At 38.8% G+C, this 16,757-nt stretch overlaps 2 protein-coding genes across 2 annotated transcripts; one reads left to right on the forward strand and one right to left on the reverse strand.

The window, feature by feature from the left end:
* The first annotated feature begins 2,346 nt into the window (after nucleotides 1–2,346).
* LOC149003743 (uncharacterized) lies at nucleotides 2,347–2,733 on the forward strand. The gene has a single exon (XM_089138852.1). The coding sequence runs from the start codon at nucleotides 2,347–2,349 to the stop codon at nucleotides 2,731–2,733; it is 387 nt and encodes a 128-aa protein (XP_088994978.1).
* A 764-nt stretch (nucleotides 2,734–3,497) lies between these two features.
* On the reverse strand, nucleotides 3,498–16,241 carry LOC149003744 (uncharacterized). The gene is made up of 8 exons (XM_089137045.1): nucleotides 15,706–16,241; nucleotides 14,743–15,111; nucleotides 14,383–14,642; nucleotides 12,221–12,362; nucleotides 11,580–11,951; nucleotides 11,276–11,407; nucleotides 6,538–6,666; nucleotides 3,498–6,445 (listed from the first exon to the last, which is right to left on the reverse strand). Exons 1-8 carry the CDS (start codon nucleotides 15,847–15,849, stop codon nucleotides 4,154–4,156), a joined length of 3,840 nt encoding a protein of 1,279 aa, XP_088993171.1. The 5' UTR covers nucleotides 15,850–16,241; the 3' UTR covers nucleotides 3,498–4,153.
* Nucleotides 16,242–16,757: the final 516 nt, after the last annotated feature.

Below are 16,757 nucleotides of genomic sequence, written 5' to 3' on the forward strand. Positions count from 1 at the left end.
TGGGAAGAAGTGCAATTGTATGGGCATTAGGGTTTTGAATTTCTCTATAAATAAAAATAGTAATTAAAAAAAAAAAAAAAAACAAAGATAGTATTTTGTAAGATATAAGAATGATGAAATTTTGACGAAATAGTAATATCTCTTTCCCCTAACCACGGGGAATTCTTCAAGTAAATTTTACTCATGTTCTTTGTGGTTGTGCATTGAAGAATTTCAGTGCAATTTCATGTACTTGCATTCATTTACATCAACCCTCATATGAGGTTTGAGTTAAGCCTTTCTAAGTGTGTTCGCTTATTATAGAACCAAGTACATTGAAAGTTGAAACTACATGTGAGGGGAATGTTGAGAATTATAGAGCTCTATAATTACAAATCAATTTCTTTAGGTTTTTAGTGCCTACGTTGATTTGATGGGGGAAGTTCATTTTGCACAAATTTTACCAAATCAAAACGCAAGAGAGCAATAAAGCTGACATTATTATTCCACCTTGGTTGGCTATGGATCTACAGTAGCTAGCTAACAGTGTCATTTAATACATACACTTAAGAAGCTAGCTGATCACACGGTAGAAGGAAGGTTGGTAAGAGATGAGAAAGCAAAGCAGAAGAAGTAGGAAGGCCACACCCCAAGCAGATCCTCCTGCTCTGTGAATGGCATCTGGTTCGGACCCTGGCACTGGAATTCTGAGACGGCTCGCCGCTGGCACAGTAGAGAGCCAGTGAATTGCTACCACCAAGAGCAGAGGTGAAACCATGAGAAGCCGCTTCATATGCTCTGCTGCTGGAACCATTATCGCATCGTACACCACATACCACAGCAACCCACAAACAAGGAGCACTGTTACTGCCATTACAAGTCTCTTCTCTGATAAGCCCCAACCTGAAATGCTTGTTTTGGAAGCTGAAGCCATGAGTTTACTTTGAGAGTAAGAGAGGGAGAGAACTAGACAGAGCCACCGAAAGGGGAAAAGAAAGACTACTGGGTTTATGGTTTATGGGTTTCCTCTGTTCTTTGCTTTTGAGACTTTGTCATCTACAATTATTTCGTGCTTTCTTGGGCTTGTGGGTTTGTCGGTTTTCATGTCAAGTGAATATTTTGAGACCAAGTAAACCAAATGGAGAGAAGAATATACAGATTCATCTATATCATCTGTGGCAAAAGATGGCTTGTGATTGAGTCCTCTGGTCCTGCCTGGTTCCAACATCCAATGAGGAAAGAACCATGCTCTGCTACACTGCTACCTACCATCCAATGCGTACCCCGTGAATAGTCACAAAACTGGTAAATCCGTCTTATCAGCTAGCTGTAACACAGTTAAAAAAAGGGTAACCTAAAATTCACAGATATTCGAATGTATAAGGTAAAACATGTTAGGACCCAATCCCAAGAACAATCATACAACGCCATAAGCAAAAAAACAAAACAAAAAAAATGCAGACACATAAGATTTGAAAATCAGTTACAGAGAGAGGCATCGGAGGAGGTACGTTGGGGCTTGAGGGGCCATGGTCCCCCAACCCCCAAATTTTGTGAAATTTTTTGCATTTTCTGTTCAAAATTTTTAATTTTCTTCTCTAATCTACTTTTCACGTACTTGAGCCCTTGATTGGAGAAAATTTAATTTATTCAGTTCATTGTGAAATATCGGTACTTGGTTCCTCCCGATATTCTGGAGAGAAGAGAGTTACATATTTATGTCAAAACCCTAATCCAAGATATAGTCAACACCTTTCATCTCTCTGGATAATCTGTGCTGTCAGATAAAGATTTTGTTCCTCCTACTTCCTCGTTGCCAACCATTCCCTACAGTCATGCAGAATCAGACCCTCATACATAACAAAACACAAACCAAGCCATGTATCCCTTTTCTCCTAGCAGATTGATCATAGTTAGTTGACTAAATTACTCATGAGAACATCAACCAAGTGGGTGAAGGAAAGGGATTCTCAAAGCATTGGCATTTGCATTTGCATTTGCCATCTCAGCTTCATTCTTCTCTATTTTAGGGTGTTAGTTTGCCATCAAATTCTTGGTTTAAAGGGTGACATATGGCACACTTAGAAAACATAAGGTGTAGTTGGCCAAAAAACAAGAGAAAACATAAGGTGTAGATATCCAGTGAATTCCTAACCAGCCATTCTGTTCTGTAATAAGACCACTGCAAACCCCACTAATATTAGAGAGCCAGAGTCCTACTTATAAAGGCAGATGAAGCCTGAAACATCAAATTAAATAAAAACAAACACAAGTACTTAAGCATTTGTTTTTGTTAGCTACACACTGGCTTCTGCCTCTCCTCCCCCAAGCAGGTTAGTTTTAACTAGAGCTGACAGGATGAGCGTAATGGTGATCAGTGGGGCAACATTGACAGATTTCGTCGAAGACAAAGAAGCATTTGATCAATGCGTGGGTGAGCATTTCAAGAACCTTGACACCAATGGAGATGGAGTCCTTTCTCGCTCAGAGCTGGGCAAGGGATTCAATTGCCTATTATCACTGGGGAACGATTTGGGGACGGAAGAGGAGGTCAAAAGCCTTTATGATATTATTTTTGACAAGTTTGATGCTGATCGCAGTGGAACCATAGATCTTAATGAGTTCAAATCAGAAATGAAGGAAATATTGCTTGCTATGGCTCGTGGGATCGGTGATATCCCACTCAAAGTAGCTCTGGAGAATGACAGTTTCCTCATGAGGGCTGTTCAACACGAATCTGCCAAAAAGAGATGAACCCATCAGTCAATTTCATACAATCTATGAGCAGTAATCATTTCTTTCTTTGTATAATCTGTGACTTCTGTGTATTAGTTTGTCAATTCAAGCGATCCATTTGAATTGAAGCACAAATCATTCCTGAGTCCATGATAAACAATTAAAAGAACTGCGCTCCTCTTGCATAAATTCATGAGAGCTAGAATCCTATAATATTACTCAGTCAATTGAAACTCTAATGTGCAATAATTTTGGGAATTATTGTTGCAAAATGCAAACAAAGGGACATGCTGTTTTATAGATCAATTCTGATTGAGGACAACACACCTTAATGTATGCATCATCGAATCCTCTCTATCCAAGTCTCTTGTCCATTCAGCCTGTCTGACCCTCAGATGGGCAACGCGTGGGTAGAAAGGATGGTAATCGTAGGAAGAAGAGTAATCACACGTTTTGAAAATGGACTGATTCCGTTTCAGTCATTTATAAGCGGACTGATTCCATTTCGGTCGGATAACATGAATAATGAATTGATCATGGGTTAAATTGGAGACTGATTTTGTTAAATAACTTCACATTGGTTAGCATGCATCTTGTACATGTCTTTTATGTAAATGTTACAATCATAATAGTGTACTCTCTCAATTCTTAATATTTTACTTAGAGATGACTCAAATGTGTTGTGGATGACTTTGCAAAAAAGCTAGACATCTATGACAAGAGAAATATTTTTGTAGTCTATGTTGTCTATTTGAAGTTCAGCTACAACATATTAAGAGCTAAAGTATTGATACAGAATGATATGGTGTGCTGGAGATTAGAACAAAAATTGCTTGAGATTCAAGATATCAGTCACTAGAAACTGGAGTGAACCATCAGGGACTACAGATCAGTTAGGCACCAAAAAACATCAAAGAAAGATACAATATTGGTGTCTGCAATCCAAGCAAGGATTAAAAAATAATAAAATAAAAACCAATAGTTTGATTAACTTTAACAAGGTAAAGAAAGATGCTCAGAAGATCTTAAATTACATCATCCCAAGGACCCAAACAAAGAAGTGCCCCCAAATCTGCTTTCTTTCGAGAAAGCAAATCATCTCAAATGTACAACATATTAATAATTTTTGTCCTAAAATGGGAAGTTTTACAGGGAAAACGGTTCTTGATTTCGTATGAACAGAAAACCATTCAAAAAACACCTTCACCAGTACTAAAAAAAAAACCATTCAGGCAGCTACCACTATCGCAATATTTCTCTACACAGGGAAAAACAATAAGACAATTGAAATGACAGTGAATGGAAGAGAATATATGCTAAATTGAGATTCTCAAGAAAGATTATTGTCTACAGAATTACACACTCGAATTTGCTTTTAAATTGAAGACATCAACGGGGACCAAATTCTCTACACTGCTCCTTGCACCTTCATGCTATGTCAGAAAAATGAAAACCTTGTTCCATTATTTGCTGCAAACAAGCTGTATTCTTCAACAGTTTTCTCTTTCTTGGTGCAACAATCAATGTTAGAAGGATCTGCAGGCGAATTTGGAGGAAAATCCCCGATTTTTTCCTCTTTCAAAGACATAGTATCAGAATTATGTCCTGATGCCATAGAAACTGGCCCACCAAAATGGAACAATGAGAAGTTTGTGCAATCATTAGGCAATTTAGCAGCATTCCCACAATGTCTATCTTCCCCACGTGAAGGCGTCTCTAGTGGAGCCTGTCCAGTTGGAGCTGTCCTCTCAAGGGGGCATTCACTTACTGCTGTATTGGCTAACTTGTTTATTCCTTTCTGGTCCTTCGAGGGAAAACCATTGCCAATGTTCATATGATTGTACACTGGGAGTTGGCCAACATTAAGCACAGGAGTTGCTAAAGGTTGTAGAGGACTGTATTGCATACAGAAGTGTGAGGGTTGGTTTGCTGGTAAGCCATACCCAAGAGGACCCGTGAAGAGGTAGCGGTTAGGCTGGGAAAATGGAAGAAACCCATTTGCAGAAACTGATGACCAAGATGCCGGATGTTGATGGTAGTACCCCATTGTTGAAGGTGCAGGGAACACAGGGAAATGCATGCTCTGGTTATGGACTGAAGGAAGCATACAGGGCTGCTGAGACCCCATCTCAGTGGTGATTCTACCACTATTATGATTATAACCATGTTTTACTGGTGGATCCTCTGGACAAATACCTCTTACTGTGCAGTTAGACACTGGAAATCCTGGATTTGTCATGCTTGAAAGGGACTCCCTTCCATCAGCATTCTGCTTGTTCTCTACTACTGTGTCCTGGCATTTAAGAAAACCATTTTGATCACATGCTGAAGAATCTCTTCCTTCTGACTGCTGGCTAGCATCTTCTGAATCCGTTGTTGACAAAGATTCAATATTTTGAGTGCTTGAAGAAGAACTGCTGTCTCCCTCACTAAGGCATGAAGAGCAGTTATCCGAACTGGAAGCAGCATCCTTTAAGTAACAAGGAGATTTGTCTCCTGAATTAAACCCGTTCTGGCAGCCCTTCTCTACACCCCGGCTGGCATTTTGGCATTCGGTCCCAGTGTTGTCTTTTTGACTTTGGCATTTTAAACCTCCAGATTTTCCAGAATTAAAAGATTGTTCAGATGAAAATAGCTCACTGGTTGACTCCATAGAGTTATCAGATTGCATTGGCAAAGTACCAACTCCATTATATCTACCTTCCCCATCCTCATCAACCTCGTAGGTACATTCCAAGGTAACACCAGAATCTGGATTGCTGTGGGGGTATTTTTTTCGTGATTCCAAAGGTTCCCACACTTGCTTCGTATGTAGAAAATCTCCACTTGGGGTGACATTGCCTGAGATGACCTTGCTTTTCAGGATTCCAAAATTATTTGGTGTGTAACACCCATTATTGTACTTGTTACTGCAATGAAACGGCCTAGATACATCTGACACAGAATCCAACTTGTTCACCACTTTGACTTCCCGGCATGGTCTGACAACCGAAACATGTGGGCCGTACTTCGATCTGTAGCCATTATTTTGGTTACAGGCACAGGAATTTAATTCATATCTATCGCGCATCCTGTTATACTTTTCACCAGACTTGAGGACACAATTTCTGGTGTTGGACTTTCCAGGATTTTTTCTTGTCTGTCGATTCCCATTGCTGCACCTGGAAGGATTTTCCACATTAGCAAAATGTAATCTAGGATCAAATTCATCAAGGTAAGGCTCATTGACACCAGTAACTGGTGATCGTCGTCTATCGAACCATTTGGAAGCTGGATCTGACTGAAATTCTCTCCTGAACCTCATCTTCTGCAGAGAAGATTTTGATTGCTCAATTGAAAGTAAACCCTTATTGTCCCTTATAAAGACTTCCCCATCTGAATCCTCTTTATGATTATGCATTGTCAAAACCACAGAATCATTTGAGAACTGTTCATCTTTGATATCTTGAGAAGACTCAGCTCTCAAACTACCTTCAGTGTCACTGATGGAACCACCCAAATTGATGGTATTACTTGACTCCTCCTTACCACCTGACAATTGTCCCTCTGTAAAAGCATCGGACTTTAAGGGATTTTGCTTTGATTCGACATAATTTTTTTCTCTATCGATTTCTTTCCCTTTTAATCTCTCTCTCCTTCTCAACTTTTTCTCTCTTTCTTTTGTTCTCCTTCTCTCCTTGCGCTCTTCTTCTTCACGCTTTTCTTTCTCTTCTTCTTCCAGAAGCTTGTTCTGTAGAGGCAAATGGGCACCAGGCAATGATTCCTAAGGAATGTATAGGATTTGTTAAATACGAAAAGCAAATCTTTGTCCAGTATAAAAACCTGTTTTTCTAAAGTGATGAGTTCTTTGCACGCAACATGAAGACACTGTTCCAACAAGTTTAGGGCAAGACAAACAAATATGCTGTGGGCATTTTGGCGGGCTGTTCCTTCCCTAAAAGCCTTCTCTACCTGCAAAGACAAGGTTGAATTTATAATCTACATGTCAAACATGGATAAATTTGAATTGTCATGTCAGCAAGCAAAGTAAACCTATGAAATGGTACTTTAGAAACAAGTCATTCCACGAATGAATGAGAGCTTCAGTACCACACCCATTGAAAAACAAATGATAGAACATTTTAATGTCCTTTCCATATGAGCAAGACCATCCTCAAACCATTGAGCAACCAAGAGAAAATGTTGACTCCCATCAAGGTACTTTACTTTAACATTGATAGGTTATCTCTGAATTACACCACGCAAAGCAAACAATTATGTGCAATGAAGCCCATTGAGAAAGACACTTATGATCATTCTAGAAGAGGCAGAAATCTAGTCCACCTCCCCACCAGTTTCCACCCATCACGGTTATCATCTCATTGGCAGTACTGTCAGTGAATTCCAAAGCCTTGGCATCTATGAGAATCCAAAAGCCTCATGTTCAAAGAATTTCTTGAAACTTCAAACTAACCAAGAATTAAATTAGAATTTTCTAGCATGGCAGTCTCTGCGAGGGGATTTCCTTACAGCCCAACAACAAGAAGCCACACAGAATGATGGAAGCAAGCAATTAATAGCTTTTGTCTTTGAGTACTGGAGAGGGAATTAACTGGTTTCACTGTTCTTCGAACACAAGATCTCAGTCATATGCTTTTAAACATGTTAACATAAGATGGACTTTCAATAATGCATCAGACCAGTCATCAGGAAATAGATGCTGACCAAGGAGACAGGGAAAAGATGCCCTCTAAAAGATCATGCTTACTGGTTGGTGGTGACACCATTACTAGCTTCAGGATTGTGTATGTTGCCAGAATGGGTGGTTGATGTTTCGAAAGGGTTTCAGTATCAATTAAATCTGTCACTTGGATTGAACTCATAGAAAATAGCAAGTAATCCATTTTTTACATGCTGAAATTCAATTAAGGTTTAGCGATCAGGTACCTCTTCTTGGATTGGGTGTATAATTCAATTGTCTTATGACTTATGAGCACAAATTGCTTAATTGTTTGACCTCTTCAAGAATATTGAATTAGAAACCATTAAATGTTATATTTCTCAACCAGAAAATGAAAAATATATGTTATGGAAATTTTTAAAATACTTATTACAAAAGCATGAAAGCTTCCAAGCCACTATAACTGTTAAGACCTATTTAAGCAGATTGGAATGGCAGAACATGATTTGCTCCAGCTTGGATTGGACTTAAATAAAGTTGATTAAGTCAACAAGAATGCTCAGTACAACAAAAACAACGATGACCATAACCTTATCCCAGCTCAATGGGGTCGGCTACATGGATCCTTAAGGGTTAAATAAAGGAGACAAGAGAAGTAATACTAGTAAGATCTGAGCATAAATGAGGATAAGTAGGAGACAGTCAAAGTAGCATTCCACATACATCTCTTTACATGGGATCAGCCGCATGGATCTTCATCCTCTAGACAGCTCTTTAAGCACTCATATGGGCGTCTAGTCCTAGCACATGCATATCCTTTCTTTCTTCTTCTTAAATGGTCAATTTAGGCCTACCTTACCTTTTTTAACTCCCTCCAATCAGATCTGATCACTCGTCCTTATAGGTGCCTCTAAGTCTCTAACGGCCTTCTCTAGACAAGCCCATACCACCTCAAGTGGCACTCTTTTAGCTTGTCCAAAACTGGTACAATACCCAAGTCAGATCCCCCTCTATCTCTCCTAGTCTTGCCACACATCCTCCTCAACATCCTCATCTCTTACCCCGATTTTGTTTATATGGCTTCTCTTGGTTGCCCGACATTCCACCACATAGATCATAGCCAATTTGGTAACTATCTTACAGAATTTTCCCTTGAGCTTAATAGGCATACATTTGTCAATTAATGCGCATAAAGCACCTTTTCACTTCAGCCATCCTATCTTAATCGTATGATAAATGCCATCTTCTATGTCACCCTCATTGTTAATGGTAGAGCCCAAGTATCTAAAATCATTTACTTTGTGGAATCTCTTAATCATCAAGTCTCACTACATTGCTTCTCACAATTTGACTAAAGTTACACACCATATACTCTGTTTTCGTTCTACTTATCTTAAACCCTCTTGACTCCAAAGTTGATCTGCATAACTCCAACTTTGCACTAGCCCCTTCTATTGTCTCATCAACCAAAACTCAATATCATCAGCGAATAGCATACACCAAGGTACTTCATCTTGTATGTGACTAGTAAGATCATCCATTATGAGTTGCAGACAAATAAGGACTTAGAGCAGACCCTTGGTGTAGCCCAATGGTAATCGGGAATACATTACTCTGCCCCTCTGCAGCTCTAACATTCGTCGCTGTGTCCTCATAGATGTCCTTAACAAGAATACTCATTAACGCAACTCTTCTCCATAGTGCAATAATTAAAGAATGTGCCAATGTTTTCATTTTTTTTGTTTAGCCCCCCTCTTTTAAACCCCCCCCCCCCAAAAAAAAAAATATTTTTTTTAATTAATTAATAGCAACAAAGCCCCCCTCCCATCAATTAGATTAGAGATAAGATTTGAATGAATGAAAGTAAGCTTTCCCTCGAGCACCTTGTGTGTGTTTACTTTGGTTTCGGTCAATTAGTTTGAAGATCCAAGCATTAGGAGTTTTGGTTCCATCAATTAGTATGAAGATCGAAATCCTAGCAAGTTTCTAGGTGAAATGAAGCCTAGATACCTGCAAATTGTTGAAGATCAAAGTTCAACCTTCATTCTCCATCTGAGTATAACGTCCTCAAGGCTCCATCCAGGTATCTGGCAGCCTACACTCTATTCCCCTTGTCCTATCACATCTTTTTTCTATTTCTCTTGAATTTTCGAAGTTCCCCAGGACACCAAAAATTCAAGGTAAGATCTATGCCAATCTAACCATTAAATCTGTCTCAAATTTAAGGTAGATCATTCCCCCAACCATAGCGACCTTAGATCTGATGTAGAACCAAGACACATTGGAACCAGCTATGACCAATTCCAAGCAGCACTAGAGGCAAAGCTCAAACCAGCCAACAGGTCAAAATAGGATCCCATACTTAATAAATTTGATCGGTCAACCTGAATTGCACAACAAGACAAAACATAAAGAAGGGAGGCCAAAACAGTGTTCACGTCAATGTTCACATGAACAGTGTAACAGATCATTATTTGGCATATTCAAAATATTCATAGAGGATTATGTGAGGCCCAAGATAAGATTAAATAAAGATTTTATTCTTGGGAGATTTAGGATCTTAGATTAGTTTCTATTTTAGATATTTATGCATGTGGCTGGATGATAAAGCCTAGTAGTTTCTAATTTAGTTTTTGTCCATCCTTCTTATCCTTTTATGTTCTTTCTTATGTGAAAAGAAAAAGAAAAGAAAAGCTCTAGTTATTAGATTCTGTCTTTAGTATCATACTGATCCTAGTTCTATCAATCTCTTGCTGGTTTATCTCGTGCAAGGTCGACTTCTTGCATTAAGATCCCAGTTTGACCTCATTCAAACTGTCTAGTTTCAAGATATAAATATTTTCAGAAATTTTCGCAGTTTCAACCATTCAGATGCCTATAGACCCCAGCTTCTCCATCTCAAGTAATTTACCCTATTTCTCCTAGGGGATAGGCTAAGTATCCTTGAATTTGATGCCCTAAATATCAAATAAAAACATATGCGAAGCAAGGGAAGATTCTTTTATCCACTAAACTAGCCTACCACGAGTCCATGACCTGAACCGCCTACCCCTACCTTGGGTAAGGAGAAGGTAATGGAATTGATAGAGAAATTCATAGACCTAGGTGGGATAGGAGAATTGATAAAGGGAATAGAGATGATGACGCACTCCGGCTTTCTTCGCTGCCCCTATTTTTATAATAAAGCAGGTTAGGGCTTTTCTTCGCTCCCTAAGAATTGAACGAACCAACTTTTAACCACAAAGCCTTAACCTTTTCCCTCACTAAGCAAACCCATCCTTACTAGCAAAATCATCCCATCACAGGTTCACAGCCCATATCACAAATAACTCCTATGTCCCATAACCGAAGTTTCAAGAAACCCTCTCTTGGTCCCCTGTGAGTTGATCTTAAAAGATCTTGGAAGAAGTGGCCCTCATTAAATTGGGATTGCATCTCAATCACATTTGGATGGAGGACCAATCTCCACAGATGGTTCTCAAACACCCAATCCTCTGAGAACTTGGAAGTTCATCTGTATTTTAATGTTAACTCCAAGCTCTCCCTGGCTCTTCCCCACCCACCCTGTCCCCCAACCAAAAAAAGAAAAACTCAAAATAGTGTTGGACTCCCCAAGGAATAGACTTCTTTTTGTCTCATGGGGTTTGTTCTTATAATTAATGCAGCCATCTATCCTTCCTCATTGATGGTTTGGTAGTCCCCACCCCTTTTTTTTGAGGTAATTTGCTTTCCTTCACTTTTGGGGCCCTATTGTGTTTTCCACTCTTTAGCAATGAACTCTTAATTCATCCCCACAAGAAAGGGGGGGGGGGGAAACAAAGGAATGATATGATTTTATTTGATGTACTAGTAAGATCAAGAAGGATCAGATATGAATCTGCTGAGTATAAAAAAATATACCTGTTCTTTAAATATAACAGTAGCAGCATCGAGAAGAAATTCTCGAGCAAGTTCTGGACTCTTTGCATGCTTTTGCGGACGCGAGCTTTCTCCATCTAGCTCATTTCCATTCTTATCCATGGAATCATCATCCTGCATGGATGAATGACAAAATCCATAAGAAAAGAATAATTGTCAAAGGAGTAAAGCTATCTGTAGGAAAGCAGCATTTAGAAAAGAAAAGAACAAAACAATAAAGTTGGTCATAAGATGATAAGATAAACCAAGGTAATAGCACATTGGCCATTGAAGTCCTAGACTTTACCTCTTCTTCCTCAGCTTCTTCTGCATGCTCAAAAAAACTTCTGATACTTTCTCCTTTTGTGATTGTCACAAATCCATCCCCAACTACAAGCCTGCGATGAACGCATAGTTGACCATTTAGAGCATGAGCTTTTACAGAAAGTTCGGTGCAACGTCCATCTAGTTTCCACGCCCTCAATGTAATAAAACATGCACTCAAACCACCAAGGTCCAGGCCATTTACTTGAACACTTTCATTCATGCCAACGTCTTCGAACTCTAAAATGTCAGATTTTCCTTCACCAGTTCCAAGAGCCCATTCAAAGTGATGGTATGTTCCAACAGTGTCAACGAAGGATTGGCACCAATCAGCTTGAACAGTGTCATCAGACACCTGTAAAACATTAAAGCATGGCTTCCGGTCACACAGCTCAGAACATCAAAACCAAAGCTTACAATCCCAAGAAGTGCCCTTGTAATAAATCAATATCCACAGCCAAATTGTTGAATACAAAATTAAATTTCCTAATTTAAGATTGAATGCAAGAGTTGAAGAGTTCTTTTTTTCTTTCTTTTTCTCTTGAAGGGCAAAAAGTTGCAGCATGAGAAAGAAACAAGCTCCCACTACAGGAGGCAATGTAGGGAGGAAGAAGTTTGTTGCACCTCATATTGGAAAGCTGTGTCTGCCACACAAAACCACCTGGTGCAACGAGGTTCCTTCCGCATGCGCTTTAGCTCTTTCAGCTCCTTGAATTCGCGAATTACATTCCTTCTGCAATCTCGGCAAAACCTCTTGCTGTCAAACCTGTGACATGAACATAGAAATCTTAAGAGCTTTAAACACTATAATCAAACAAAATTAACTAGGCAAGCACTACAAAGGATAGAAACACCAAATATTCCTGTCAAGGGAATCAAAAGAATTACAGATCAGCAGGTGGGTAGTCTAATGCCCCAAAATGAACTCTGGTGTTTACCACAACAGAACTCTGGGATTATTAGGGAGTGATCACTGCATTTAAACCCTAGCTACAATTATAAAAGATTAGTGTACCTAACCTACTGCCATGAGATATAAAAGAACCCCTTCTCTTTGTGCATGTGTGCTATGGTTTGGGTCTTCTCTTTTCTTCTTCTTCTCCTTCTTTCTTTTTTTTTTTTTTTTTTTTTTTTTTTTTGGGGGGGGGGGGGGTGGGGGGTTTTTGGTGTTGTAACTTCACTTTGTTAATGCATTCATAGCTAGACAAAGTAGTAACTTGGTCTCAGAAGAACTACCACCACACCATGAGTTGTTCTAAACCATACATAAAGGTCCAACTATCCTATATTTCAAGGAATTTGTTTATCATCAGAATTTTGGTTATTGTTCCCATAGTATATTAAAAAAAAATGGTGCAAGAGAACAAAAAAATATTGCATACAGTTTCCAGCAGTGGGACTCTTACCACTTCTCTCTCTTTTTTTTTTTTTTTTTTTTTTTTTTTTTTGGGGGGGGGGGTGTTTACACCTTACTGCTTTTTCAATTCATGGTGCAAAGCTTTCTCTAGTAGGTAAATACAAATGACAGCTATCGTCCACAGTTTTGGCACTAAACCAAATTTAAATCCACAATTTCGTTGAAAAGGAAAAAGCTAGAAGTCCAACAAATTCCATTCCTAGCTTTGAATGACATTTTGAGTCGGAAATTAAATCAGTAGTGTGTGATCAATGGCAGAAACAAAAATGTTAAAATGACCAATTATTTAATTTTCATTTATTTGAGGTGGCATATCCACGTTCGATGGAGGCCTTTAAACAGTTCTATACGAAAAAATGATTCAATCTAGATTGAAGGAATTAGAAGAACTTGGGGCAGACCTAAGGTAACATGAGAAGTAGTGAGAAAGGATACGCATAGCTTATGCCTCATATCTAGTAAAGCCTCAAATAGAGCTGATTGGAAGGCAAGGACACATGTAAAGTCTTTGCTGTTATTCTTCTTCTTCTTGTTATTATTTTTTGGGGTTTGAAGGAGAGAAAGTTGATGTCTTTTGCTTTTAAAATGTAGCAAAAGGCAAATAGGTTTCTCTTGGAGCTTAATGGATAACTCATTAATAAACCAGTCTGTTGGTACTCCAATCAGAATTGGGTTGCTCTGCCTAATTGTTCCACAACCCAAATCTTTTTATAACAAAATCATAAAAGCATATTAGGTATAATGTGTCTCTACATGTATATTGGTTGAAGTAAAACCTTGAAGTCCTTTAAATGGTAAAGATCCTAATACCCATAAGGAAGACATCTTTTTCTTTTTTTGGATGAATAAATAAATAAATTAAACAACAAGAAAGCAAGAATACAAAGTCTTTAAGCAGAAGACCAAAAAGAAGAGCTAAGGCCCCAGGAGACAACAATAAGCTTGTTCCTTGGGGTATCATCAACAGAGGGGATGGGGGATAGCTAACAATCTAGAAGAAACATCAAAATAGATGGCATTCCAAATCCTGTCTATAGAGCGGGATTTGGAGGTCCATCTTCGAAGATTGCGCTCCCACCAAAGGTGATGGATAGAAGCACACTACACTAGCTTACCAATCCGATATGCAGATGGAGGTACCTGAAAAGTTTCTCAAAATCCAAGACCAATCACAGGTAAACCCAAAGGATTGCCTCGAATGGGGCCAAATGGAAGCCAGGGCTTTTCCCCAAATAGATCTTTCTAGAACTATATAGCAAAACTTTAAATTTTCTAAAACCTAATACCTGCCATGTATTTCTTACTGCAACCCCTTTATTGACATGATCAACTAAAAGAGAAATAGTTAAATAACAAACCAAAAACCCACCTGTACATGAGCCTTTCTATAAAATCCTCTTCTTTCATACACAGAAGAGAATGTCGAGTTTCGTCGCCTAAAGCCGACCAAAAATCTAGTAGTGTGTCGCAAGAAAGTTTGGCAGTATGGAGAGTACAAGTTTCCCGAATCCCATGCCCTCTACCATAATTGACCGATCCTTGGCTTATCCATCCTCGACCACCACCTCCACAAGCATCAGGATAGTGCATTTCACGTTGCCGCTCTCTATCGCGTGCATTGTCAAATACCTGAAATAAAGGCAGGGAGGAAGGACGATCCCAATCAAAAAGACCAACAATCATACAAAACAGGTAGATAATTGTAATGATCAAGAGTCGTTAGACCTACATTTTGGATTACTTCGAGCAATTTAGCTCCCCGGAAACAATCCAAAAGTGTCAATTGCCCATCTCTTGTTGCAGCTAGTCCTCCCCAAGGGTGGACAACTGGGTCTTGAATATCATCATGACAGCTCGAAGACATTTTATTGCCCGGACTATTTTTCTGGTTTATCAAGGTTCCCCTGTCACTGGGTTGGTGCCCAGCTGTACCTTCCTGCTGCAAAGACTTTCCATACATAACGATCTGTGAAAAACATTCCAGAAGCAATCCATTGCATCTAGAGCAGTAAAGGTTCTTACGAGCTTGCTCAAAAAGAGTCTGCTTATCAATCCTCAGGAGCTCCTGGCGAGCTTGAGGTGTCAGGTCACTCCAGAACTACATTGCAGGTCAAGAGAATGTGTCATCAGTGAGAAGAACAAAGTAGACTTTATCTGTTCTTTGAGTCAGTTAGTCATTTAGTTAAAGATGGAAGAGGAAGGTTACTAACACTAGCTCTTCTACATTAGCTGTTGTCTAATCCTCAAAGACTTGCTATTTCCAATCCTAATTGCGGCTGCCAAGTTATTATGTGGAATTTTGTTACCGTTATGGGAGAAGAGCGAAATAAAATAAGGGAATCGGCATCCCTATTAGCAATGGAGGAGCAGAAGAATATAAGCATAACGTATGATAGCATGCTCTCACAGGCAATGCGTGCATTTAATGAAATTTGGATCCGATGAATCAAAATCTCAAAAATCTAATTAAAAAAAAAAACAAAAAACACTCTCCCATAATCCAGATGATAATCACGCAAACAAACGCGACGAAAACTCAATTGTCATTTAAAACTTATATGTTCGAATCGAATACTCTCAGGCGTTCTACCTTTATTCGCAACTAGACCAATACAAAATACTGAAACTAATAGAAACTGGATTAAAACAACGATCCTGCTGAACAAAAGTATTTATAACAAATCAAAATTACCTTCTGCAGCTGGTCGAATGTGATTTCGCCTTCGTGCTTCGACCAAATTTCTTTTGCAGGGACCGATCCGGCGAAGCATGATGACGAATACGTCGTTGATGAAGCATTGCTAGATTGAGCATTCCTTTGCGTTAGAGGGGGCATCTTCAGAGTCTGGAAGATCCTTGCCTCAGTGCCTCCATTCCTCCTTCAACTCCACCGGATTCACCGTCGGTTCTAGATCGAAATCCGACCAAGAAACCGTTCTACCGATATCAAATTAGCGTGTTTGAACGCGCGATTATATGATATATATCGAATACGATAAACATTGACTCAAACGAATTGATCGGGAGATGAATCTGTAGCTATCGTAATTGGATTGAAATTCGGCGTTAGAGTGGAAGTTAGGAAGACCGGAGTGAGGCGATAATTTCCAGAGATTTTGGGGAGAGACAGAGAGGAGGCGAGGGGGACTTCGTCGCTGAGATTTGATGCTTTGGTTATTTGTATCGTTGTGCAGCGAGCGAGAGAGAGATTCAGCCCGAGACCCCGAACAACATGAATGGACTCATGGATGTACGGTTAAAATCTCAATCAATAAAAAATACTACTTTTCTGCCTTGTTTCTAAATTACTTACCATTACATAGAGATTACATTAAATAACGTCATGGACAGATTTACCCCTAAAGAAAACAAAAAATAACATCATGACCTACCGAAATACGATTGTTTTTTGAAAATTTACAAAATTAGCTACCTAGCTTTCTTTACACAAAAATAGTCACTCACAATATCGTCACATTAAGGGACCACGAAATAATGAAGAAGAAAAAAATGTCTGAAGAAAAAAATGTCATAAGGAAAAAAAATCACCAAAATTGTAAAACCAAAGTTGATATTAGTTAGTTTTGTTAATTGAAACATTAAATGAATGTTTTTGTAAAATAAAACTTACAAGTAACTAGTCATGTAATTTTTCTATTGATCGAAGCATAAATTTTGTGTCTTCTAACATATGAAAATGTAATATATGTAATTTAAGAGTATTTTTACGTATAAATTAAGTGT

The sequence above is a fragment of the Hakea prostrata genome, chromosome 10, assembly GCF_041222555.1.
Source record: "Hakea prostrata isolate BN-2017 chromosome 10, UWA_Hpros_2, whole genome shotgun sequence".
In the NCBI taxonomy this organism is placed as follows: domain Eukaryota; kingdom Viridiplantae; phylum Streptophyta; class Magnoliopsida; order Proteales; family Proteaceae; genus Hakea; species Hakea prostrata.